Genomic DNA, 27,996 nt, shown 5'->3' on the forward strand with positions numbered 1-27,996 from the left:
GGAACATCGGGAGGATCCAGCGGAGTGGGAAAGTCGTGGTGGAGGAGCTGCGAGTGTTTGTGGCGAGATGCAGTGAGTGTTTATGGCGGAGGAGCGGCGAGCGATCTTGGTAGAGGTGCGACAGATGGGGCCCAGAAGAGGCGAGGGCCCAGGGGCAGCAGGGGCCAGTCCACACTGCGATATGCGTGCGCACTAGGTCCGTGCAGCAGAGCAGGTCTCCAGTCGTCTTGGTTAACCCTTGCCACTGGATAAAGGCCTAACTCTGTCAAGCCCCAAAAAAATCCAAGCACAGGCATCTTCCACCCCCTCAATTGGAGTTCGGGACTGGAATATCGGGTCCTTCATCGAAACATTTGTGAACTCATGTGGAAGGAAGTCATCCTGGATCGAGGGACCACCTATGATGATGGGTAATACCTCCTGCGAGCTAAGCTGCTCCCCTCCCTGCTGACCACCTACAGCTCTCTCCACAGCCGGCTGTTGCTGCTGCTCCTCGCCCAAGGTCCAATGTGTCCCAATAGCTCCAAAGTGCAGAAATCAGCCTCTCACCACTAGTGCTCTCAACAAAGCCTTTCTCAGTGGGAGGTAAGAGAGCCGTTGTAAGCACTGACTATTTATTGCAGCATTGGCCTAACTTTTAATGAGTGCCATCAATTGCCGATCTCGTCCCGACTTGGTTTCAATGGCAAGCTTCAGGAAGCCCAGGAAACCCATGCATGCAGCGTTAAATTTAAATGCCAGCCACTGTATCGCTGCAATTCACGTGATATCAATATTTAAATCGCTAACCAGCATCTCTGCAGCCAGACGCACTGGAGTTAAACCCTGAACATGGCAGTCGGGGTTGGCTTCCGCATGCACTGGCATTTTCCTGAATTTAACCTCCCCACCAGCACCTAAACCCAGGCCTTCCTCAAGGTTAACATTTCCCCCAATGCCAAGTTGGCGAGCTCAGTTGAAAAGTGGCTTGGCATTAGGAATTAGGAATCACGTAAATTGCCGTAGAATGGGGGGGTAGATAATTGGTTTAAAAATAGGAACTGGAAATTGACACTAATTGGGGAGATTTAAATATGGAAAGAGATAGCGATGGCGATACCCCAAAGCCTGTGATGAGACCATTGCAATAAAAGTATTGTCACTTTGGGGATGATATAACATCAAGCATTTACAGAGGGAATCCCCGTTACCCCCTCATCATTCTCTCCGTGTATACACACATGTGGACCATTCATTCCTCCCTGCGTCTCATCATCATCATTATCATAGGTAGTCCCTCGAAATCGAGCAAGACTTGCTTCCACTCTAAAAGTGAGTCCTTAGGTGGCTGAACAGTCCAATACGGGAATTACAGTCTCTGTCACAGGTGGGATAGATTGTCGTTGAGGGAAGGGGGGTGGGACAGGTTTGCTGCACGCTCTTTCCGCTGCCTGCGCTTGATTTCTGCATGCTCTCGGCGATGAGACTTGAGGTGCTCAGCACCCTCCCGGATGCGCTTCCTCCACTTCGGTCAGTCTTTGGCCAGGGACTCCCAGGTGTCAGTGGGGATGTCGCACTTTATCAGGGAGGCTTTGAGGGTGTCCTTGTAACATTTCCTCTGCCCACCTTGGGCTCGCTTGCCGTGTAGGAGTTCCGAGTAGAGCACTTGCTTTGGGAGTCTCGTGTCTGGCATGCGGACAATGTGGCTACCTGTTAGTACACAGTTAAGTGTCAATAATCTTTTAAAATATTCTCTCTTCTATCATATTAGATCTTCAGTTTGTTTGTTTTTTATAATCTTATTAACATTCATTTTTTGTTTCCTTTTTGCCCCTTTATGACAAGTATTTCACCAAGTGGGTCCTTGCCACCGCGTTTTCAACAAGGTACAAAACTATTTGTTAATGTCTTGTTCCCTTCTTGTATAAAATCTTAATTGTCTTAGCAAGAAATTGATTCCTAGCTTATTCAGTGCAATACTGAAGGAGTGCTACACTGTCAAAGATGCCGTCTTTCGGATGAGACGTTAAACCGAGGCTCCAGCTGCTCTCTCCAGTAGATGTAAAAGATCCCATGGCCACTATTTCAAAGAAGAACAGGGGAGTTATCCCGGGTGTCCCAGCCAGTATTTATCTCTCAACCAACCTCATTAAAACAGGTCATTTATCTCGTTGCTGCTTGTGGATCTTGTTGTACGTAAATTGGGATGCTTGAGGGTGTGAAAGGCACTATATAAATGCAAGTTCTTCTAAAAACTTCAAGAATTAAAAGGGAAACTAACTTAAATCGATTAACTGGCAACTCAACATTTATTTGAGACAAAGCTCATTCCGGTTTAGACTGCTGCTGTGTGGTGCTGAAATCTGACATTTGGAGCAAGCATCAAGAGGTTTTATCTAATACCAAGAACTGTAGTTTTATTGGGGCGAAGTTTTTGACCAAGGCAAAGATATGAAAACTTGTAAATCATAGTAAAAATCAGGACCAGTCACTGCCAACTACCGTCTTCCTTTTTCATGATGTTGGTCCCTGTCTTACAGTAAACTACGGCGAAAAGTTAGGGATCATTTTAATATCGGTGATGGTTTAAAGTGGGTGATATTACATTGGCCGCCCAGCATACACTTCGTCTGATTTACAGTCCATCGACTAATTTTAGAAAACATTGAGCAATTGCAATTTCAATATAGCATTGTCAGAATATCCTGGATGCATAAAGATCGTATCATGAGAAACTCTTCTCAATGGCCTGGCAACAACCACTTGCATTTATATAGCGCCTTTAGCCGATCATTATCCATCAAGCACTTGCTGGCAGTGCAACTGCAGACCTCAAGTGAGGACTTCCCTGTGATGGCCAAATGATCAGGTAACGCTGTCACGGCTGTTAAGTCAATAATCACCATTTGGCTGTGATGTTGAAGGCTGGCTGTGGAACTGTGTCCCGGCAAAGTCATCATCATCATCATAGGCAGTCCCTCGGAATCGAGCAAGACCTGTTTCCACTCTAAAAATGAGTTCTCAGGTGACTGTACAGTACAATATGGGAATTACAGCCTGTCACAGGTGGGACAGATAGTGGTCGAAGGAAAGGGTGGGTGGGGAGTCTGGTTTGCCGCACACTCCTTCCGCTGCCTGCACTTGCTTTCTGCATGCTCTCGGCAAGCAAGCAAAGCATCAACACTCTCAGGAGAGGTAGGAAGAGAACTCGTGAGCAAAAAATACCACAAAATGGAAGGTGCTTTGTATATCCACATCAACAAAGTTTAATCCAAACCCAGGTGTTCACCTCTGTCAGTTCTAGTGCATCTTGTAGACAGTTGTGCTGTGTAACTGGCATGTAGAACTACCGGTTTACAGAATAGTCCATTGACCTTCCTGGCACTGCTGCCTTCTACCTTGCACCAGCTATACAATGCATTTCAGCTGCTTTAAAAGGAGACTTACCTTAAGAAGTCAGAAAAATGGCTACCAAAATAATCCGCCGCCCCCCCAATTAATAGTTTTATAAGATCTGCGCCAAAAAGATCAGGTTGCCATGGTAACCAGGGACACAATGCAAAGTGAAACATATAGCCAGCTCCCAACACATTAAAACTCATTGCATCAACTTAAAAACACATTAAAACACATTGCATTAACTTACCTCCAATTATTAAAGTTCCCCCCCCCGCCCAACCCCTCCCCGATGCCAGTGCCAATTCCCGCCCCTATCTCAGGCCGAAGAGCCTCCCGGTTCACTCCTCCCCCCTCTTCCCTCCCCCAACCAAGTGACCTGTCGGTCCCACTCCCCCGTCCGTAGCCCTGGACGAATGGCCTTCCGGTATTCGCCCCCGCCCCCCCCGCCATTAATAGTTTTATAAGAAATTCAGAAGAACAGTAAAAAAAAATACCTCTCCAAAAACTGGTTAGACCTCAGCTGGATTATTGTGTCCAATTCTAGGCACCACATTTTCGAAAAGAAGCCAAGGCCTTGGAGAGGTTGCAGGGAGCTTGGCTGGAATTCTACCAGGGATAAGGGACATCAGTTATGTGGAGAGATTGGATAAACTGGGGTTGTTCTCCTTAGAGCAGAGAAGGTTTAGGGGAGATTTAATAGAGGTGTTCAAAATAGTGACGGGTTTTGATAGAGTACATAAGGAGAAACTTTCCCCTAGCAGGAGATTTGGTAACCAGAGGATACAGTTTTAAGATAATTAAATTACATAGAATCTACCCACAGAAACAGGCCATTGGGCCCAACAGGTCTGTGCCGGGGTTTATGCTCCACACGAGCCTCCTCCCACCTCACTCCATCGCACCCTATCAACATATCCTTCTATTCCTTTCTCCCTCACGGACTTATCCAGCTTCCCCCTAAATGTATCAAAGGTAGTCACAATTGGCAAATGAACCAGAGGGGATAGGAGGAGAATTGTTCTAATGCAGTGCGTTGTTGTCATCTGGAATGCATTGCCTGAAAGGGTGGTGTAACTTTCAAATGTAAATTGAATATATACTTGAAAATGAAAAGTGTGCAGGGCTATGGGGAAAGAGCGGGGAAGTGGGACTGATTGGATCGCGCTGTCAAAGTGCTGGCTCAGGCACGATGGGCCGAATGGCTTCTTCCTGTGTTGTATGATTCTGTTATTCTATGAAAAACACATCTGAGCAGATGTTGTGATGTGCATCTACTCAACAGTTGTCATGCAATGTTGTCACTGCTATGAGATCAGCTGACTGTGCTTTCTATACACAGAGACCAAGCAGTCTTTCTCAAGAGGTCCCAGTGACTCCAGACCACCGCTGCATTTACCAGTTAATAAAGGCCGACCCATACTGCCAGCACCACAAGAACAGGTATGGAATTACTGTGCTATCGAGATGGTCATTACCTTAGATCTTCACGTTTATTTTAGTCACTTCAATCAGCAACAACAGCAGCCCTTTATCGCCTGCTTCCAGCAGCTGAATTAAACCTGCTGCACTGCCGGAGGTGCCATCTTTTGGATGAGACGTTAAACCGAGGTCCCATCTGCCCTCTCAGGTGGACGTAAAAGATCCCGTGGCACTTTTTCCGAAGAAGAGCGGGGGGTTCGCCCCGGTGACCTAGCCAATATTTATCCCTCGACCAACATTCACTAAAACACAGATTATCTGAGCATTTGTCTCATCTACTAAGGTCCCTCCCCATGCAGCAATGAATCTGTTTCACCTCAGGAACTATTTTGGTCACTTCTCCACAGGGCAACTTGCTCAGTGGCCTTAAAGAAGCTGAACATTGAGATCAGTTTCCAGCTCTGATGCAGCTAATGAATAACGCTTTGGGAAACCAGCTGGCAATGGAATAAAATAAAAAACAAACTTGCATTCATATAGCACCTTTTATAACCTCAGGACATCCCAAAGTGCTTTACAACCAATTAAGCACTTTTTGAAGTGTAGTCACTGTGCACAGCAAGGTCCCACAGAAAGCAACGAGTTAAATGACCAGATCATCATTTTTAGTGACATTGATTGAGAGATTAGTATCGGTAAGCACACCAGGGGAAAACTCCGCTGCCCTTCTTCGAAATAGTGCCATGGGATCTTTTACGTTCAACTGAGAGAACAGACGGGGCCTCGGTTTAACGTCTCACCTGAAAGACGGCAACCCAGACACTGCGGCACTCCTTCAATACTGCACTGGAGTGTCAGCCTAGATTTTGTGCTCAAGTCCCTGGACCTTCTGACACAGAAGCAAGAAAGCTACAACTGAGACGAAGGGCCCGATTTTCCCCAAAGCTGTTTTTTTCTGAACTTGAAGAGTTACGCCTGTTTTTGGGGGGCCCAAGTACGCCCCAAAAAATGTACTAAGTTTCCCTGCTTGATTTGTTCATTTTGACGCAGCCTAACCTGTCCTTTAGTTTTGGGGATGGAGCCTTGATCTGCGCCAAAAAGATCGGATTGCCACGGTAACCAGGGACACAATGCGAGGCTGAGACTGGGAAGTGAAACATACAGCCAGCTCCCAACACACTAAAACACATTGCAGCAACTTACCTCTAATTATTAAAGTTCCCCCGCCCCCATTCCGATGCCGATGCCGATTCCTGCTCCTATCCCAGGCCAAAGAGCCTCCAGGTCTGCTCCCCCAACCAAGTGACTTGCCGGACTGCTGCACCGCCCCTAGCCCAGGCCGAAAGCCTCCTCCTTCCTGGTCCCTGAACCTAACTATACCCAAAAGGCTTCCCCCCTCTCTCTCCCCCCCACCCTCTCTTCCCCTCTCTCTCTTCCCCCCACCCCCTACCCTTCTACCCCTCTCTACCCCCTCTCTCCTCCCTATCCCCTCTACCTCCCTCTACCATCTCTCTCCACCCCACCTCCTCTATCTCCACTCTCCCCCCTCCCCTACCTACTCTACCACCCTCTCTCCCCCCTCTACCCCACTCTCTTCCCCCCCTCTCCCCGCCTCTCCCCCTCTCTCCCCACTCCTCTCCCAACCCATCTCTCTCCCCCTCTCTCTTACCTCTACTGTTGCTGCTTACCTGCGCTGATTTCCTTACCTGCGCCGATTTCCTTAACTCTCCAGAAGGTTTTTCTGCAGAGGCCACATTCGCCAGCGTAAGCAGAACTGGAGTAACTCTCAGCGGGCCAAACTTGTCTAAATGGTCAGAATTGCCGCGGGTGGCAGGTTACGCCCCCTTTGGCTGAAAAAAAAACTTACCTAAAAAAGTCATAACTAACTGAGTTACGCTGGTGCAAATTGATCAGGAAAACTGTGTTTTTTAAACTTAGGCCCAAAAAAGTGTCCTGCTCAAAAAAAAGGGTGCAAATCACTGGGGAAAATTGAGCGCATAATAATGAATTGCATTTATCCCACAACTTGCAACCTTCTGAGCCCGATGGCCAAGTCTTACTAACTGCTGGAATGATGCAGTACTTTGAGCACTTTGAGATGCACAACACATATTATTGGAATAGTTAGGGACTTGCATTCTCCTCACAGGCCTCTCTTTGAGAATTAGTTTTGGGGGGCTTTCAACACGGTGCCTAAAACAGAGGCTCGCCATAATATTGCCCCATGCACCACGAGCTGCAGTCCTGTCTCTGAAAACCTTAGATTCCTGGCTCCTTTAACGGTTGCACATCTCTGTGTCAGCTGTTGCTCAGTGATAGCACTCTCCCCTTCGAGTAAGAAGGTTGTGGGATTTAAATCCTTCTCCAGGGATTTCAGCACAAAATCGAGGTGGCATTTCAGCACTGCACTGAGCTGCACTGTCGGAGGTGCCGTCTTTCGGATGAGACATTAAACCAAGGCCCCATCTGTAAAGTCCTGTCCCCTCAGTACAGATTCACACGAGGCATGTAGTGAAGTTAAGGTCACTCTGGACCTGCACCTTTATTTCACAGCTCTGGAATGCTGCACTTGCCTGAGACCTGTCCTTATATACATGTCTCTTGCAAATGCACTCCTGGTGGTAAGGTATGCTGGTGGTTACAGGTAATATCTTATTACAGTCATGTATAGCATGTTAGGATACGGTTATATATAATAATGTAAGATACATGACATCACCCTCCCCCAAGGTCTTATTGTCTTTATAGTTTCAGTCTCTCAGGTGGTCTACGCTCTCGCGTGGAGCGTCTGAGTTGTGGTTCAGTTGTTTGCCTTGGTGCCTGTTTTTCTTTGGGTGTGGTTGCTGGTATCTCGCCTAGGCTGTCTGTTTCGATTGGTGTGATTGTTGTTGACTCGCCTGGGCTGTCTGTTGGGATTGCCCTTTCCTCAGGTTGTTCCCTCTGTCTGTCCACCAGGTGTGGTGCGAGTTCCACATTGTAGTCTGCCTCAGGTTCCGCAGTGTTGTTGGTAAATCTGCTTTTGACTTGGTCTACATGCCTCCGGCAGGTTTTGCCATTGTCCATTTGTACTACCAGTAGCCTGTTTCCTTCCTTGCCCGTTACTGTCCCTGCAAGCCATTTGGGACCCCTGCCATAGTTTAGTACAAACACTTTGTCCCCTATCTCATTCCATCTCCCCCTCGATACTCAGTCAGCTTACGGCGCTTTGCCTCAATGATTTTGTGCATGTCTGGGAGGATTAATGAGAGCCTTGTTTTTAAAGTCCTTTTCATCAACAGTTGCGCGGGGGGATCCCAGTCAGTGAGTGCGGACGAGATCTGTATGCCAGCAGCAGTCGCGACAGGCGACCCTGCAGCATGGGACCTTGGATTTTAAGCATGCCTTGTTTAATGATTTGTACTGCTCTCTCCGCCTGGCCGTTGGAGGCCGGCTTGAATGGTGCCGTCTTGACGTGATTTATGCCGTGGTCAATTATAAAGTCTTGGAATTCTGCGCTGGTGAAGCACAGACCATTGTCACTGACCAATGTGTCAGGGATTCCGTGCATTGCAAACATGGTTGCGAGGCTCTCCACAGTGGTGGAGGTTGTGCTCGAGTTTAAAATGGTGCATTCGATCCACTTTGAAAATGCATCTACAACTACGAGGAACATTTTGCCCATGTTTGGGCCCGCATAGTCTACGTGCACCCGCGACCATGGTTTGGTAGGCCAGGGCCAGGACCTCAGTGGAGCCTCCCTGGGGGCATTGCTGAGTTGGGCACAAATGGTGCATCTTCGGACGCAGAGCTCCAAGTCCGCGTCAATACCAGGCCACAAGACGTGGGATCTGGCTATGGCCTTCATGAGAACGATCCCCGGGTGCTCGTGGTGGAGCTCCCGGACAAATGCCTCTCTGCCTCGCAGAGGCATGACTACTCGGCTGCCCCACATCAGGAAGTCTGCTTGTAGTGATAGCTCATGCATGCGCCTGTGAAAGGGTTTTAATTCCTCGGGGCAGGCATCGCGAGCCTCTGCCCAGTCACCGGTTAGGACACATCTTTTTACTAAGGATAACGTGGGGTCGCTGACCGTCCAGGCTCTGATTTGGCAAGCCGTCATGGGCGAACCTGTGGACTCAAAGGCATTGATTGCCATGACTATCTCACAGTCCTGTTCGTCAGACCCTTCCATGGTATCCAGGGGTAGCCTGCGAAGCGCGTCGGCACAGTTGTCCGTGCCTGGTCTGTGCCTTATTGTGTCGTCATAGGACACGAGCATGAGGGCCCACCGTTGAATTCGCGCCGAGGCGTTGGCATTTATTGCCTTGCTCTCGGATAGGAGGGACGTGAGGGGCTTGTGGTCGGTTTCTAATGCGAACTTCGCCCCGAAAAGGTATTGTTGCATCTTTTTGACACTGTACACACATGCGAGTGCCTCCTTCTCTACCATTCCGTGCCCGCGCTCCGCCCGCGAAAGTGACCTGGAGGCATAAGCTATGGGTTGTAATTTGCCCACACTATTGACATGTTGCAAAACGCACCCGACCCCATACGCTGACGCATCGCATGTGAGAACTAGCTTTTTACCTGGGTCAAAGAAAGTCAAAACATTGTTGGAACAGAGAAGGTTGCGTGCCTTATTGAAGGCGTGTTCCTGGGCGTCCCCCCAAAACCAATTGCACCCCTTCCTGAGTAGCATGAGGAGAGGATCCAGCAGCGTGCTTAAGTTTTGCGTAAAGTTCCCAAAGTAATTGTGTAGCCCGAGAAAGGCGCGCAGTTCTGAGACATTCCGGGGCCTGGGTGCCAGGCGAAATGCTTCTGTTTTGGACTCTGTTGGGCGGATTCCATCAGCGGCAATCCTTCTGCCCAAAAATTCAACCTCGGGTGCGAGAAACAGGCACTTGGATTTCTTGACTCGTAGGCCTACCCAATCCAACCGCTTTAGTTCTTCCTCCAAATTACGGAGATGGGAGTCGGTGTCCCTGCCCGTGATAAGTATGTTGTCTTGAAATACAGCCGTCCCCGGGATGGACTTGAGCAGACTCTCCATGTTGCGCTGGAATATGGCAGCTGCCGACCTGATGCCGAATGGGCATCGATTGTACATGAAAAGGCCTCGATGTGTGTTGATGGTGGTGAGTAGCTTGGATTCCTCAGTCAATTCTTGCGTCATATACGCAGATGTGAGGTCTAATTTTGAGAAAAGTTTACCTCCAGCCAATGTGGCAAATAAATCCTCCGCTCTGGGCAGCGGGTTCTGGTCCTGTAGGGAGACTCTGTTTATGATAGATTTGTAGTCCCCACAGATTCGTACGGATCCATCAGGCTTCTTGACTGGGATGATGGGACTTGCCCAGTCGCTAAATTCCACAGGTGATATAATGCCTTCCCACAGAAGCCTGTCTCGTTCGTGTTCAATCTTTTCCCTCATCACATAGGGTACAGCTCTGGCCTTGTGATGGACTGATCTAGCATCCTGTGTGATGTAGATTTTGACTTTGGCCCCTTTGAAAGTGCCCACACCTGGCTGAAAGAGATGTTCAAATCGCTTTATAACTGTTGAGCAGGAGGTCCGTTCCTCTAATGACATGGCATGGACATCATCCCATTTCCAGTTTAGTTTTGCCAGCCAGCTTCTCCCCAGCAGTGCTGGGGGGTCTCCAGGGACAATCCACAGGGGAAGTCGGTTCACTGTCCCTTTGTGTGTGACAGAGAGCATGACGCTGCCGAGGACTGGTACGATTTCTTTAGTATAGGTCCTTAGTGTGGTGTCGACCCTTGTGAGTTTTGGTCTGTCTCTTTTATGCGGCCACAGTTGTTCAAATTGTTGAGCGCCCATGAGAGATTGACTCGCTCCCGTATCCAGCTCCATGTTGACAGATATCCCGTTGAGTAGGACCCTCATCATTATAGGAGGTGTCCTGTTGTAGGAGCAGTGGCCATTGATCGTGTTGACCCGCTGTACATCAGTGTCCCGGGTACTGTCCCCACCATCTTCTGGTCCGCTTTCCGACTCATCCGATTCGTATACCAGCCGAGCTGCCGTTTTTTTGCACATGCGGGCCAAATGCCCTGTATATTCACAATTTCTGCAAACAGCCTGCTGAAATCAACATCCCCTTGACGAGTGCCCATCCTCACACCTCCAGCACAGACCTGTTCTATTGTTTAAAGTGTTCCCAAAGAATGAGCTGCGTCTGGCTGATCTCTCTTGAGCTTCTCTCAGTTTGTAGTTGATTGCTCGCATTGTGGGTTGATGAGGTGTGAACGGCCATTCCTGTGGCCCTTGATGGCTTCTGCTGTCGAGAGCCTGTTCTCCCGGTTTTGTCTGTGTGTGGGGGTAGCAGCTTGTTTAGTGCTGTGAACTCCTAATTCCGATATTTTGTTAGTTGTCGTACCTGCATTGTAAATCAACCTCGTTTCTTCTTCACCTGCCAAGAATGTCTGTGCAACCAGTGCTGCTGCCTCTAAGGTCAGTTTCTTGGTCTCTATGAGCTTTTGGAATATGTCTGCGTGGCCTATTCCTTCAATGAAAAAGTCTCTCAGCATTTCTCTCCTCAGTGCATCGGAGAACTCACATAAACTAGCCAACCTCCGAAGTTCCACCACGAAGTCGGGTATGCTCTGGCCCACACAGCGTCTGTAGTTGTAGAACCTGTGTCTGGCCATGTGTAGGCTGCTCGCTGGCTTCAGGTGGTCTCTTACCAGTGTGCTCAATTCTTCAAACGACTAGATTACAAGAACAGGGAGGTTATGCTTGAACTACATAAAACACTAGTTCGGCCACAACTAGAGTACTGCGTGCAGTTCTGGTCACCACATTACAGGAAAGATGTGATTACATTAGAGAGGGTACAGAGGAGATTTACGAGGTTGTTGCCTGGACTGGAGAATTTTAGCTATGAGGAAAGATTGGATAAGCTGGGTATGTTTTCATTGGAACAGAGGAGGCTGAGGGGAGACCTTATTGAGGTGTATAAAATTATGAGGGGTCTAGATAGAGTGGATAGGCAGGACCTATTTCAATTGGCAGAGGGGTCAACAACCAGGGGACATAGAGGTAAAGTAATTACTAGAAGGTTTAGCGAGTATTTGAGGGCAAATTTTTTCACCCAGAGGGTGCTGGGGGTCTGGAACTCACTGCCTGAAAGGGTGGTAGAGGCAAAAACCCTCACCACATTTAAAAAGTACTTGGTCATGCACCAGAAGTGCCGTAACTTGCAGGGCTATAGACCGAGAGCTGGAAAGTGGGATTAGGCTGGGTAGCTCTTTGTCGGCCGGCGCGGACACAATGGGTAAAAAATGGCCTCCTTCTGTGCTGTATTTTCTATGAATCTATCAAGGTGTGCTGCAGAATTCCCAGTTCAACATCTCGCTCCCTCCTTTCGGCAGGTACCAGCAGGAACGCCGGAGACACGGGGGAATGGAGATTCATTCTCATCTTCCCCTCGGAAACCTTCTGAGAACTGCCCAATTCTCATTTTGTTTGATGACTGAAATCTGTCAAATAGGCAATTAAATCATGTGGGCTGGAGATTTCCACGGGGTACACAGCCAGCTGGGTGGTCCGCACCCCTGGGTCTACGTCCTTTTCTCTGCCACATTCCCAGGCCACAGTAACCCTCTCCGATTCCGGAGGTGAGGGGGTTGACTTATGAGGAAAGGTTGAGTAGGTTGGGCCTCTACTCATTGAAATTCAGAAGAATGAGAGGTGATCTTATGGAAACGTATAAGATAATGAGGGGGCTTGACAAGGTGGATGCAGAGAGGATGTTTCCACTGATGGGGGAGACTAGAACTAGGGGACATGATCTTAGAATAAGGGGCCGCCCATTTAAAACTGAGATGAGGAGAATTTCTTCTCTCAGAGGGTTGTAAATCTGTGGAATTCGCTGCCTCAGAGAGCTGTGGAAGCTGGGACATTAAATAAATTTAAGACAGAAATAGACATTTTCTTAACCGATAAGGAAATAAGGGGTTATGGGGAGCGGGTGGGGAAGTGGACCCAAGTCCATGATCAGATCAGCCATGATCTTATTAAATGGCAGAGCAGGCTCAAGGGGCCGTATGACCTACTCCTGTTCCTATTTCTTATGTTCCCAGATTTTCTGTGCTTCCTTCCCCCTCTGCTATTCTGCTGTTGCCATTTACACCTCCTCTGCACCCATCTTTAGTTTCTTTATTTGTCCCACTATCACCCCCTTTGACATTGCCCCTGTTATATCATCATAGTCAGTCCCTCAAATCGAGGATGACTTGCTTTCATGTCAAAAAGTTCACAGGTGTTTCAATGAAGGACCTAAAATTCCAGGTCCCAAACTACATCTTTGAGGGTGGAAGATGCGTGTGCATGGATTTTTTTAATGTGTGGTGACAGTTACACACCAGCTACCACATGGGCTTGACAGAGCTAGGTCTTGGTCCAGTAGCAAGGACTACTCAAGACGACTGGAGACCTGCTCTGATGCACGGACCTAGTGCGCACACATATCGCAGTGTGGGCTGGCCCGTGCTGCCCCTGGGCCCTCGCCTCTTCTGGGTCCCGAACTCGTGCCTCTCCTGGGCCCCGATCACATCGCTCTCTTGTCTCTCGCCGCTCCTGATGTACCTGCCCACGCTCCAATCACCGACCTGGACCTTGGTGACGTCCCTTGATGCCGTTGCTCTCCTGCTCCAGCACGTGCTGCTCCCTGGAGTGGTACGCTGCCATGTTCCCCGGCCTGCTCCGATGGTGCTCGCACGCCGGGGGCCACGCTGATTCCCCCACCCGTCCTACGCTCACCCTCGGCTGATACTCTCTGATCCCTCCCACCCTCCCGGCGGACCTCCGCCAGCCCACCGCCGGCTCCTCTCTGCCCCCCGCCTGCCTGCAGATCGCCGCCCTCCGCCGATACTCTCTGCGAGCCCCCCGCCCGCGGACCCCCGCCCTCAGAAAGAGTCAAACTGAACACTGTGAGCTCAAAGTAATGTGTGACAGTCTTTTATTGCAGATCTCCAGAGTGCCTCTCCAACCTGGGTGGCCTCCTTAAACACCGGTTTTGTCTGTGTGTGGGGGTAGCAGCTTGTTTAGTGCTGTGAACTTCTTGTTCCGATATTTCGTTAGTTGTCGTACCTGCATTGTAAATCAACCTCGTTTCTTCTTCACCTGCCAAGAATGTCTGTGCAACCAGTACTGCTGCCTCTAAGGTCAGTTTCTTGGTCTCTATGAGCTTTTGGAATATGTCTGCGTGGCCTATTCCTTCAATGAAAAAGTCTCTCAGCATTTCTCTCCTCAGTGCATCGGAGAACTCACATAAACTAGCCAACCTCCGAAGTTCCACCACGAAGTCGGGTATGCTCTGGCCCACACAGCGTCTGTAGTTGTAGAACCTGTGTCTGGCCATGTGTAGGCTGCTCGCTGGCTTCAGGTGGTCTCTTACCAGTGTGCTCAATTCTTCAAACGACTTGCTTGCTGGTTTCTCGGGTCCCAAAAGATCCTTCATTAAAGCGTATGTTTTCGAGCCACAGCTGGTCAAGAGATGGGCTGTTCTCTTGTCTGCCTTATCGTCGCCGAACTAGTCTTTGGTTACAAAGCTTTGCTGGAGTCTTTCTGTAAAGTCCTCCCAATTGTCTCCAGCATTGTATTTTTCATCTGATCCGTTGTTCGCCATTCTGTGGATTGTGTAATCCCGTAACCCGTCGCCACTGTAAAGTCCTGTCCCCTCAGTACAGATTCACACGAGGCATGTAGTGAAGTCAAGGTCACTCTGGACCTGCACCTTTATTTCACAGCTCTGGAATGCTGCACTTGCCTGAGACCTGTGCTTACATACCTGTCTCTTGCAAGTGCACCCCTGGTGGTAAGGTATGCTGGTGGTTGCAGATAATATGTTATTACAGTCATGTATAGCATGTTAGGATGCAGTTATATATAATAATGTAAGATACATGACACCATCTACCCTCTCGGCTGGGTATAAAAGATCCCACAGCACTATTCGAAGAAGAGCAGGGGAGTTTTCCCAAGGTGCTGGCTAATATTTATCCCTCAGTCAACATCGCTGAAACAGACTATCTGAGTAAATATCTCATTGCTGTTTGTGGGAGCTTGCTGTGCACAAGTTGGCTGCCAGGTTTGTTACATTACACCAGTGACTACACGCCAAAAGTAATTAATTGGCTGTAAAGCCCTTTGGGGCATCCTGAGACCATGAAAGGTACTAGATAAATGCAAAGTCTTCCTTTTTTTTCTTTTCACTATCTCCTGGTGTGCATAAGCTGGTGGGGTGGCTCACACAGGTTGCATTAACGTGGAGAGTTGGTCCACTGCTTCCCAACAGCCTCATTTACCAGTGATTGCTGCCAGTGCTCTGTGATCAGGTGCCTTAAATTACCAGGGAAATACTGCATCATCATAGGCAGTCCCTGGAACCAGGATGACTTGCTTCCACACGTTCACAGGTGTTTGGATGAAGGACCCGATATTCCAGTCCTGAACTCCAATTGAGGGGGTGGAAGATGGCTGTGCGTGGATTTTTTTAACGTGTGGTGACCGTTGCACACCAGCCACCACACGGGCTTGACAGAAATAGGCCTTTATCCAGTGGCAAGGATTAACCAGGATGACTGGAGACCTGCTCTGCTGCACGGACCTAGTGCGCACACATATCGCAGTGTGAGCTGGCCCGTGCTGCCCCTGGGCCCTCGGCTCTTCTGGGCCCTGTACCTTCATCTGTCGCACCTCCGCCACAATCTCACGCTGCTTCTCTGCCGTAAGCATTCACCGCCACAAACCGCTCATCCGCCCCGACCTTCTCTCTCCTCTGCTGTAACTGGGCCCTGCCGATGTTCCTGCCCACGCTCCAAAACAAGACCAGAGCAGTGAATGGCATTGCTTTCAGGTCAAGTGTAGCTGAGTGTAGTTACCACCCACTTACTGCATGGAAAGCCTCTTCCATTGGGAAACCGTGTGCTGCAGTTAATCGCGGTCCGCCGTGCGTGTACCCTTGCAGAACCCTACATCCGATTGGAGTGAAATTCCTCTTGCTAGCTGTGACAAGGTGCAGTGCTGTGATTTCTGTGTCCCCGCTCTGAGAGATTGACTGTTGACAAACTCGGAGAATATTTCTCAGTGGGATTCTTGTGTTTCAGGGTCTGTCCAGGGAATGGTATGCCGGCGACATTGGTCGATCAGAAGCCGAATCAGCTCTTCGAAGCATTAATGAGGTACTGAAAGATACTGTTTCTTCAATAATAACCATCCCTGACAACTAATATCAGCCTTAGACAGCGCCACATCTAGATACATAGAAGTTACAACACAGAAACAGGCCATTCAGCCCAACCAGTCCATGTTGGTGTTAACCCTCCACGTGAGCAAATAGTTCTACTTACCTTTACCCAACCTGTTCCCAGATCTTTTCCTTCACCCAACTACCCAATCTAAGCTGGAATGGTGACACCGTTTCTGTCTGAACCACTAACACTGGAAGTGAATTCCACAGCCTCACAACTCTCTGTGAGATGAAGTTTTCCTGCCCTCTGTCTCTCTCTGTGTGTCCCTCTCTCTCCGTCATACTATCAACCCTAAGCACATACCCATATAGAACTGTGAGCTAGAATGGAATGTGGTCATAAATAAACCAACACAGTCAGTTACACGGGCAGTGATGTAACGCTGAAAACTTCCATCCGTGAGACCTGGAATCATACGATGTGAGCATGTTAGCCATTACAGCGCTGTGTGTCAAACCCATAACCGTGAATAACAGAATGTGAGCTGTTGTATATTGACCGTGAGCCGTGGGATTTGAGCATATTATTTGGAAGTGTGATGAGTACCCGATTGATGAGATGTTGGTTAAGCCCCTGTGGTGAGTGTACGGTAAGTTCAGAGAATGCAGTCTGAACTATGTGTTGGTCCATCATCATAAGCAGTCCCTCGGAATCAAAGAAGACTTGCTTCCACTCTTAACATGAGTTCTTAGGTGACTGAACAGTCCAATTCGAGAACCACAGTCCCTGTCACAGGTGGGGCAGATCATTGTTGAGGGAAGTGGGTGGGTGGGACTGGTTTGCCGCAAACTCTCTCCACTGCCTGCGCTTGGTTTCCGCATGCTCTTGGCGATGAGACTCGAGGTGCTCGGCACCCTCCCGGATACACTTCCTCCACTTAGGGCAGTCTTTGGCCAGGGACTCGCAGGTGTCAGTGGGGATGTTGCCCTTTATTAGGGAGGCTTTGAGAGTGTCCTTGTAATGTTTACGCTGTCCACCTTTGGCCCGTTTGCCGTGAAGGAGTTCCGAGTAGAGCGCTTGCTTTGGGAGTCTCAGTTTGTGTTGGTCCAAAATGCACAAGGCTCACCTGCTGAGCCATTGTACTTTCACAGTGATGGGCAGTGGGGTCTCCTTGGGGTTCATTGTGACTTTGTGCCACAGTGTAAAACGAGTGATGCCCGTTTTACACTGGGGCCCAAAGTTACAATGACCCTGTTGTGTTGTGAAAACATGGGGGTAGATCCTAACTCTGTGCAATAGTCTAACAGCGAAGCGCCAGCCCGGTTTACAGCTGTTGCCAGTTTTATTTCCATTGACGGGACCGATGTAAAACGGGCCACCGATTCGCTGTCACCCGTTTTACACTGTTGCACAACGTCAGGATCTACCCCCATGTGTTTCTGAAGTAATCGCACTCACTCCATCCGACTGAACCAAATAACAAATCTGTGAGCAGGTTGCCGAGGCAGCAGGTTGATTCCCCCAATGCCATGTTGTGAGGAAAGGTGGCTTGGCTGGAAGATTGCGAAGAAACAGCGTGAGGCCAGGAGCTCGCAGTCAGAGTGCTTTGTTTTTCTCGGGTCCAGGAAATGGTGCGGTGTGTGGGAGGGAGAAGCTGACCAGTGCCATTTGGGGAGGGCTAACAAGGAAAGGGAATACACATTAAATGGTAGGACACTGTGAAGTGTAGAGGAACAGAGGGACCTTGGAGTACAGGTCCACAGATCCCTGAAGGTAGCAGGCCAGGTAGATAAGGTGGTTAAGAAGGCATATGGAATACTTGCCTTTATTAGCCGAGGCATAGATTACAAGAACAGGGAGGTTATGCTTGAACTACATAAAACACTAGTTCGGCCACAACTAGAGTACTGCGTGCAGTTCTGGTCACCACATTACAGGAAAGATGTGATTACATTAGAGAGGGTACAGAGGAGATTTACGAGGTTGTTGCCTGGACTGGAGAATTTTAGCTATGAGGAAAGATTGGATAAGCTGGGTATGTTTTCATTGGAACAGAGGAGGCTGAGGGGAGACCTTATTGAGGTGTATAAAATTATGAGGGGTCTAGATAGAGTGGATAGGCAGGACCTATTTCAATTGGCAGAGGGGTCAACAACCAGGGGACATAGAGGTAAAGTAATTACTAGAAGGTTTAGCGAGTATTTGAGGGCAAATTTTTTCACCCAGAGGGTGCTGGGGGTCTGGAACTCACTGCCTGAAAGGGTGGTAGAGGCAAAAACCCTCACCACATTTAAAAAGTACTTGGTCATGCACCAGAAGTGCCGTAACTTGCAGGGCTATAGACCGAGAGCTGGAAAGTGGGATTAGGCTGGGTAGCTCTTTGTCGGCCGGCGCGGACACAATGGGCCAAAATGGCCTCCTTCTGTGCTGTAAATTTCTATGAATCTATCAAGGTGTGCTGCAGAATTCCCAGTTCAACATCTCGCTCCCTCCTTTCGGCAGGTACCAGCAGGAACGCCGGAGACACGGGGGAATGGAGATTCATTCTCATCTTCCCCTCGGAAACCTTCTGAGAACTGCCCAATTCTCATTTTGTTTGATGACTGAAATCTGTCAAATAGGCAATTAAATCATGTGGGCTGGAGATTTCCACGGGGTACACAGCCAGCTGGGTGGTCCGCACCCCTGGGTCTACGTCCTTTTCTCTGCCACATTCCCAGGCCACAGTAACCCTCTCCGATTCCGGAGGTGAGGGGGTTGACTTATGAGGAAAGGTTGAGTAGGTTGGGCCTCTACTCATTGAAATTCAGAAGAATGAGAGGTGATCTTATGGAAACGTATAAGATAATGAGGGGGCTTGACAAGGTGGATGCAGAGAGGATGTTTCCACTGATGGGGGAGACTAGAACTAGGGGACATGATCTTAGAATAAGGGGCCGCCCATTTAAAACTGAGATGAGGAGAAATTTCTTCTCTCAGAGGGTTGTAAATCTGTGGAATTCGCTGCCTCAGAGAGCTGTGGAAGCTGGGACATTGAATAAATTTAAGACAGAAATAGACATTTTCTTAACCGATAAGGGAATAAGGGGTTATGGGGAGCGGGTGGGGAAGTGGACCCAAGTCCATGATCAGATCAGCCATGATCTTATTAAATGGCAGAGCAGGCTCAAGGGGCCGTATGACCTACTCCTGTTCCTATTTCTTATGTTCCCAGATTTTCTGTGCTTCCTTCCCCCTCTGCTATTCTGCTGTTGCCATTTACACCTCCTCTGCACCCATCTTTAGTTTCTTTATTTGTCCCACTATCACCCCCTTTGACATTGCCCCTGTTATATCATCATAGTCAGTCCCTCAAATCGAGGATGACTTGCTTTCATGTCAAAAAGTTCACAGGTGTTTCAATGAAGGACCTAAAATTCCAGGTCCCAAACTACATCTTTGAGGGTGGAAGATGCGTGTGCATGGATTTTTTTAATGTGTGGTGACAGTTACACACCAGCTACCACATGGGCTTGACAGAGCTAGGCCTTGGTCCAGTAGCAAGGACTACTCAAGACGACTGGAGACCTGCTCTGATGCACGGACCTAGTGCGCACACATATCGCAGTGTGGGCTGGCCCGTGCTGCCCCTGGGCCCTCGCCTCTTCTGGGCCCCGAACTCGTGCCTCTCCTGGGCCCCGATCACATCGCTCTCTTGTCTCTCGCCGCTCCTGATGTACCTGCCCACGCTCCAATCACCGACCTGGACCTTGGTGACGTCCCTTGATGCCGTTGCTCTCCTGCTCCAGCACGTGCTGCTCCCTGGAGTGGTACGCTGCCATGTTCCCCGGCCTGCTCCGATGGTGCTCGCACGCCGGGGGCCACGCTGATTCCCCCACCCGTCCTACGCTCACCCTCGGCTGATACTCTCTGATCCCTCCCACCCTCCCGGCGGACCTCCGCCAGCCCACCGCCGGCTCCTCTCTGCCCCCCGCCTGCCTGCAGATCGCCGCCCTCCACCGATACTCTCTGCGAGCCCCCCGCCCGCGGACCCCCGCCCTCAGAAAGAGTCAAACTGAACACTGTGAGCTCAAAGTAATGTGTGACAGTCTTTTATTGCAGATCTCCAGAGTGCCTCTCCAACCTGGGTGGCCTCCTTAAACACCTGTGCTCCCAAGGGATTATGGGATCCCTTGGGACTCCAGGGGATGAGCCCTCTGGTGGCTTTACAGAGCATATACATGTTTACATAAATATCAACACTGCCCCCCAATGTCAATCATGTAACTATTTACAATGTGAGTCGATCTAGGGCCCTTCTTGCCCTGGTTGATCATTTCGGTGTGAAATCTGGTATTGGTGAGTCAATTGTTGGGCCCTCGCTGGGCTGCTGGGCTGCTGCAGGTGATGGGTTCTGCTTCGTGGCCAACCGTGGTGCCGGTTGCCACTGTTGGGGATCAAAGAAAGTAGGGTCCAAAGTGGGTTGCTCAGGGTAGTCCGTGAATCTGAGTTTGATTTGGTCCAAATGTTTCCGGTGAATGAGTCCATTTGAAAGTTTGACCCGAAACACCCTCTTTGGCCACGACAGTGCCGGGAAGCCACTTGGGACCTTGTCCATAATACAAATGCAGGATCATTGATTTCAATCTTGCGTGACACATTTGCGCTATCATGGTATGTACTTTGTTGAAGCCGCCTGTTCCCTGTTTATGTAGATCAGGGTGAACTAACGAGAGCCTTGTCTTAAGTGCTCTTTCTATTAGCAGTTCAGCAGCTGAGATCCCAGTGAGCGAGTGGGGTCTCGTGTGGTAACTAAGCAGGACTTGGGATAGGCGAGTCTGCAATGAGCCTTCCGTTACCCTGGTCAAGCCCTGCTTGATGGTTTGCACTGCTCTCTCTGCCTGACCATTGGATGCTAGTTTAAACAGGGCAGATGTGACATGTTTGACCCCGTTGCGGTCATGAATTCTTTGGAACTCGGCACTGGCAAAACATGGCCCGTTGTCGCTCACCAGGACATCGGGTAGGCCGTGTGCGGCAAACATGGCCCGCAGGCTTTCAGTAGTGGCAGCGGACGTGCTAGCCGACATTATCTCACATTCAATCCACTTGGAGTATGCATCTACAACCACAAGGAACATTTTACCCAAGAACGGGCCTGCATTATCGACGTGTACCCTAGACCACGATTTGAAGGGCCAAGACCATAAACTTAGCGGCCCCTCCCTGGGTACATTGCTTAGCTGCGAGTATGTATTACATCTGTGCACGCAGGGCTCTAAGTCTGCATCGATACCAGGCCACCACACATGGGATGTGGCTATTGCTTTCATCATTACGATGCCTGGGTGGGTACTGTGGAGGTCATTGATGAAGGTGTCTCTGCCCTTCTTGGGAACCACTACTCGATTGCCGCACAGAAGGCAGTCTGCCTGTATTGACATTTCATCTTTGCGCCGCTGGAACGGCTTTATCTCTTCCTGCATTTCCACTGGGACACTGAACCAGCTCCCGTGAAGCACACAGTTTTTGACTAGGGACAATAAGGGGTCCTGGCTTGTCCAGGTTTTGATCTGCCATGCAGTGACGGGTGATTGCTCACTCTCAAATGCTTCCATAACCATGGCTAGATCTGCGGGCTGTGCCATTTCCACCCCCGTGGTGGGCAATAACAGCCTACTGAGAGCATTGGCACAGTTTTCTGTGCCTGGCCTGTGGAGGATGGCATAGTTGCATTTGGTCAACGTGAGCGCCCATCTCTGGATGCGGGCCGACGCATTGGTATTTATCCCTTTGCTCTCGGAAAACAGGGATATAAGTGGCTTATGGTCAGTTTCCAATTCGAATTTTAGCCCAAACAGGCATTGATGCATTTTCTTTACCGCATAGACACATGCTAACGCTTCTTTTTCAATCATGCAGTAGGCTCTCTCAGCCTTGGATAGACTGCTGGATGCATAAGCAACCGGTTGCAGTCTCCCAAAATCATTAGCTTGTTGCAAAACACACCCGACGCCATATGACGACCCATCACATGCTAGTACCAAACGCTTACATGGATCATACAACACAAGCAATTTGTTTCAGCATAACAATTTTCTAGCTTTTACAACGGCATTTTCTTGGCTTTTGCCCCATGCCCATTTGTCCCCTTTATGCAGTAAGATGTGCAGTGGTTCTAACAGTGTGCTGAGACCCGGTAAGAAGTTACCAAAGTAGTTCAGGAGTCCTAGAAACGACCGCAGCTCCGTAACGTTCTGTGGCCTCAGTGTGTTCTTGATTGCCTCCTTCTTCGAATCGCTGGGCCTGATGCCGTCCACCGCGATTCTTCTCCCCAAGAACTCCACTTCAGGTGCCAGGAAAACGCATTTTGAGCATTTTAACCTGAGCCCCATGCGGTTGAGTCGACTAAGAACCTCCTCCAGGTTCTGCAGATGCGCGACTGTGTCCCGACCTATAACCAAGCTGTCGTCCTGGAATGGGCACGGTGCGCGGGACCGACTTCAGTAAGCTTTCCATGTTTCTCTGGAATATTGCCGCAGCCGATCGAATTCCAAACAGGCACCTGTTATAAATGAAAAGACCTTTGTGCGTGTTGATGCAGGTGCGGCCTTTCGATGATTCCTCCAGTCATGTAGGCTGAAGTCAGATCCAGCTTCGTGAACATCTTTCCTCCCGCCAGTGTTGCAAAGAGGTCGTTGGCTTTTGGTAGTGGGTATTTGTCCTGCAGGGAGAAACGATTGATAGTTACTTTGTAATCGCCACAGATTCTGACGGTGCCGTCTCCCTTGAGGACTGGGACAATGGGACTGGCCCATTCGTTGAACTCGATAGGTGAAATGATGCCCTCTCTTTTTCAGCCAGTCTAGCTCGATCTCTACCCTTTCTCTCATCACGTACGGTACTGCTCTCACCTTGTGGTGGATGGGTCGCGCCCCTGGAATTAGGTGGATCTGCACTTTTGCTCCTTGGAATTTCCCGATGCCTGGTTCGAACAGCGAAGAGAACTTGTTTAAGACCTGGGCATACAAAGTGTCATCAGCAGGCAATAGCGCTTGGACCTCGTCCCAGTTCCAGCGTATCTTTCCCAGCCAGCTCCTGCCGAGCAGCGTGGGACCATCGCCCGGTACCACCCAGAGTGGTAGCTTGTGCACTGCTCATCGTAGATTGGCACGCGTCTGTGTCCAGCTCCATTGACACCGGGAGTTCATTTAATTCAACATTCAGCATTATCGGGGGACACTTTGTCGTGAATGTGTGCATCCCACGTACCTCGGCCTCCTCGGTCTGAGGCTGTGGTTCGTCGTGATCCTCCGTGGATCTGTCCTCCTCTGCAACATGGTGGTTTGCAGGATTAACAGGATTTGCAGCTCACCTGCACACTTGTTGGAGGTGTCCCAATGTTCCACGCCCTTGCAAACGTACCCTTTGAAGTGGCATGAATGGAAACGATGATTACCCCCGCAGTGCCAACATGGTGTTAATGGTCTTGCATTCATCACCCTTATGGTGGACTCTGAGTCATCTGCAGACGTGCAGCTGCAGGTATGTGTGACCTGCCCTGTACGTTGCGCTTTGAAAACTACATCACTTTGTTTACAGTACTTGTAGCAACACTTGTGTGCTGAGAGATTTGCTTCGTATTGTCACTGGTGGCAATGAACGCCTGGGCTATCGCTATGGTCTTACTCAAGGTTGAGGTCTCTACAGTCAGAAGTTTGCGAAGTATGGTTTCATGGCCAATGCCAAGTATGAAAAAGTCTCTGAGCATGTGCTCCAAATGTCCTTCAAATTCGCAATGTCCTGCAAGGTGTCTTAGCTCGGCGACATAACTCTCCACTTTCTGGCCTTCAGACCTCTTGTAGATGTAGAACGGTACCTCGCCATCAGAACGCTTTCCTTCGGGTTCAAATGCTCCCTGACCAGTGTGCACAAATCATCGTACGATTTCTCCGTGGGTTTCGCTGGAGTCAGCAGATTTTTCATGAAGCCATACGTTGGTGCCCCAAAGATGGTGAGGAGAGTCGCTCTTCGTTTGGTAGCGTTCTCTTCTCCATCCAGCTCGTTGGCTACGAAATATTGGTCGAGTCGCTCCACAAAGGTTTCCCAATCATCTCCCTCTGAGAATTTCTCCAGGATGCCCACTGTTCTCTTCATTTTTGGGTTCGTTATCTGTATCTCATCGCCAGTTGTTATGTATGGAGAAAGAGTTAGACTGAACACTGTGAGCTCAAAGTAAAGTGTGACCGTAGTTCTTTATTGCAGGTCTCCAGAGTGCCTTTCCAACCTGTGAGGCTTCCTTAAATATCTGTACTTCCAAGGGATATGAGATCCCTTAGGACTCCAGGGGATGAGCCCTCTGGTGGCTGTACAGAGTAAATACAAGTATACATATATAACAGCATTGTCATCCCTTTTGTCATTGAATCTCTCCTGCCTCCCACCCTATCACAGACCTTCCCTTTTGTTCTTTCCTCCCCTCCCCTCTTTCCAAAGCTCTGTACCTGCTGAAAACTCTGTGAAATCTCTAATACCTTCCCGATCTGACGAAAAGTCACTGACCTGTAACGTTTGGGTTCATTTTAAGCTGCCCGCAAGTGAGGGTGGGAGGCGGGTGGGTAATTATAATATTTAAATGAGACTCCGAGCATCAGATTTGGACAGCGATTGGATTTAACGGCTGCGGGCTGTGTGTCCCGGGGCTCGGGAATCCCCACAGCTGCAGGGAGGAAGGAGCTGCCAGATCCAGCAGGGAAGTGTTTTTCCAGCACTGCGTGTGGGCCTGGAGGGGCAGGAGAGCTTCCCCCGGACCCTCAAACAAACCTGCCACGATCTTCCGCCCTCCCTCCCACCCCCATAATGTCTCTCCCGCAATCTCACTCACTCACTCCCTCCTCTCCGCTTTGCTCCGAGCCCAACCCCCTCCCCCCCCCCCACACCGAGCCCTGATCATTGGTTGCTGCCGACCGTCTCCAGCGTTAATTAAAATTGTCCCCCAGGATTTCCCGCCCAGCAGTGCTCAGCCTTTCAATCTGGCTGGCTGCCATGCGGGAAACAGTGAAACAATTTTACTGATCTCCGCCTTCCTGATATTTCCGGGTTTCCCAGCCATTGACACATGCCCAGCTCCCTCCCTGTCTCCCTGTAAATATTGTGGCCGTTAGCTCTGTTTCTCTCTCCACAGATGCTGCCTGACCTGCTGAGTGTTTCCAGCATTTTCTGTTTTTAATTAAATCACGTAGGCTGGATGATTTTTTTTCAGGCAATCTTTAGTGGGCTAAAATTATTGCAAAATATACAGTGAACCTGGTGGATGATGCATAAAATATTTTCCGATTTGATAAAACTTCGATGGCATCTAATGTGCAAGATGTGGCTATATGTATAGATGTATAGTGAGATGTCTTCTAAATATAATGAAATGAGTCATACATTGGAATAACTTGTACTGAAACAGCAGCCACACTGTAAAATCAACAGAAAAATGATTTAGAATTTCCACCTCGCTCTATTTTCGTCCTGTGGTGCCAGCTGTGGCTCAGTGGGCAGCACAGTTCCCTCTGAGTCAGAAGGTTGTGGGTTCAAGTCCCATTCCAGAGACTTGAGCACATAACATCGGCTGACAATCAAGTGCAGTGCTGAGGGAGTGCTGTGCTGTCGGAGGTGCCATCTTTCGGATGAGACATTAAACCGAGGTCCCGCCTGCTCTCTCAGGTGTAAAAGATCCCATGGCACTATTTCGAAGAAGAGCAGGGGAGTTATTTATCCCTCAACCAACAGAACAAAAACAGATTATCAGATCGTTATCTCATTGCTGTTTCTGGGATCTTGCTGTACGCCAATTGGTTGCAGCCTTTCCTGCATTAAAACAGTGGCTACACTTCAAAAGTACTTCATTGGCCTTTGAAATGCCCTGAGGTTGTGAAAGGCGCTATATAAATGCAAGCCACTCATTCCTGGCTGAGAGAGTGGAATGATCCCAGCCGTGGAATTTGCCGTGGATGCTGCCGGTGTGGGTCATGAGCCGCACCTACGACAACGCACTTCATAACACACGAAGGGACCTCTCCCTCGCCCAAATAGCCCGGTGAGAAAGTGAGGAGGTTAAGGTCCCAGGCATCAGAAAGGCCGCAATACGTTGATACTGTGATCCACAGTGAGGTATGCTGGTGAACAGCCCTAACACTGCAGCAACATGTCCCGTCACCCTGAGTCGCAGTCCTGTGAGTAACGCGTAGTTCACGCACTGATGTACTCTGTTTTTCAGGATGGTACTTTCTTAGTGAGAGACAGCTCGCGGAGAAGCAGTGAGCAACCCTATGTGCTGATGGTACTGTACAGGCACAAAGTGTACAACATTCAAATCCGTTATCAGGAGGACACTGATGTCTTCTTGTTGGGAACTGGACTGAGGGGGAAGGAAGTGAGTTTAAAATTTCCTCTTTTTTAAATACTGCATTGAGAAATGTGATTTTTTTCTCCTTCATAAATATTTAGATTTGATCGTAAATGCAAAGATATGTTTTTCCATTATCATAAGAACATAAGAAATAGGAACAGGAGTAGGCCATACGGCGCCTTGATCCTGCTCCGCCATTTAATACGATCATGGCTGATCCGATCATGGACTCAGGTCCACTTCCCCGCCCGCTCCCCATAACCCCTTACCCCCTTATTGTTTAAGAGACTGTCCATCTATGTCTTAAATTTATTCAATGTCCCAGCTTCCACAGTTCTCTGTGGCAGCGAATTCCACAGATTTGCAACCCTCTGCGAGAAGAAATTTAAATCGGCGACCCTTTAGTCTTAAGGCTCAGAAGCGGGCTGTTCGGCCTGCCTCTGAGCCTCAGGACCAAAGGGCCGCCCATGCCTGTGCCGGCTCATTGAAAGAGCTAACCAATTAGTCCCAATCGCCTGCTCATTGCCCATAGACCCACAAATATTTCAATTTCAAGTATTTATCCAACTCCCTTTTGATATTTACGATTGAATCTGCTCCCATCGCCCTTTCAGTCAGCGCATTCCCGATCAGAACAACTCGCTGCGTAAAAACATTCTCCTCATCTTACCCTCTGGTTCTATTGTCAATGATCTTAACTCTGTGTCCTCTCGTTACCGACCCTCCTGCCAGTGGGAACCGTCTCTCCTATGTTACTCTATTAGAACCCCTCTTAATTTTGAACATCACTGTTAAATCTCCCTTTAACCTTCTCTGCTCTAAAGAGAACAACCCTAGCTCCTCCAGTCTATTCACATAACTGAAGTCCTTCAGCCCATTCTGGTCAATCTCCTCTGCACCTTCTCCAAGACCTTGACACCCCTCCTAATTGGACGCAATACTCCAGCTGGGGCCTAACCAGTGATTTATAAAGGTTTAGTTTAACTTCCTTGCTACAAGTTTTAACAATTAAAAGGCTGCGTGAATCCAATCTAGTTCCCAAGTTTCTCACTGGAAAAACATGGACATGGCGCTCAAAAACGTTTTCATTCTTTCTGCAGAACTTCAACTCAGTGACGGAGATTGTCGAGTACCACACACAGACACCTCTTCTACTGATTGACGGGAAAGACCGGAGTGGAGGGCACAGGAATCAGTGTGTGTTGATATACCCAGCGGGACAATAGCCACTGCTATTCACTTCAGACTGACCGGAATTATAGCCAACTCCCAGCGCGGCCTGCTGGGAACTGTTGGGTGCCTCAAAGGGGAAGGAACATGTGTGCTGTCCCGTACACGTGTTCCCTGAGGTGCTCTGTGTGCTGTAAAGATTTGTTAAAAATGTTACATAGCTTTTACATACTGCCCCTAAAATACCAATTCCCCAAATTCCGACCCCCAAAATACTGACCCCCAAAATACTGACCCTAAAATTCCGACCCCCAAAATACTGACCCCCAAAATACTGACCCTAAAATACCGACCCCCAAAATACCGTCCCCCAAAATACCTGTCCCCAAAATACTGCCCCAAAATACCGATCCCCAAAATACCGATCCCCAAAATACCGATCTCCAAAATACCGTCCC

At 49.1% G+C, this 27,996-nt stretch overlaps 1 protein-coding gene across 1 annotated transcript in view; it reads left to right on the forward strand.

The window, feature by feature from the left end:
* Positions 1–27,714, forward strand: part of lcp2a (lymphocyte cytosolic protein 2a) — a 534,123-nt gene extending 506,409 nt beyond the window's left edge. Inside the window, exons 17-21 of the mRNA XM_070877846.1 lie at positions 1,825–1,865; positions 4,718–4,818; positions 15,907–15,981; positions 26,237–26,392; positions 27,469–27,714. Of these exons, the coding sequence (XP_070733947.1) occupies positions 1,825–1,865; positions 4,718–4,818; positions 15,907–15,981; positions 26,237–26,392; positions 27,469–27,594 (499 nt within the window). The 3' untranslated portion in view covers positions 27,595–27,714. The remainder of the gene's footprint in view (positions 1–1,824; positions 1,866–4,717; positions 4,819–15,906; positions 15,982–26,236; positions 26,393–27,468) is intronic.
* Positions 27,715–27,996: the final 282 nt, after the last annotated feature.

The sequence above is a fragment of the Pristiophorus japonicus genome, chromosome 4, assembly GCF_044704955.1.
Source record: "Pristiophorus japonicus isolate sPriJap1 chromosome 4, sPriJap1.hap1, whole genome shotgun sequence".
NCBI classification, from domain to species: Eukaryota; Metazoa; Chordata; class Chondrichthyes; family Pristiophoridae; genus Pristiophorus; species Pristiophorus japonicus.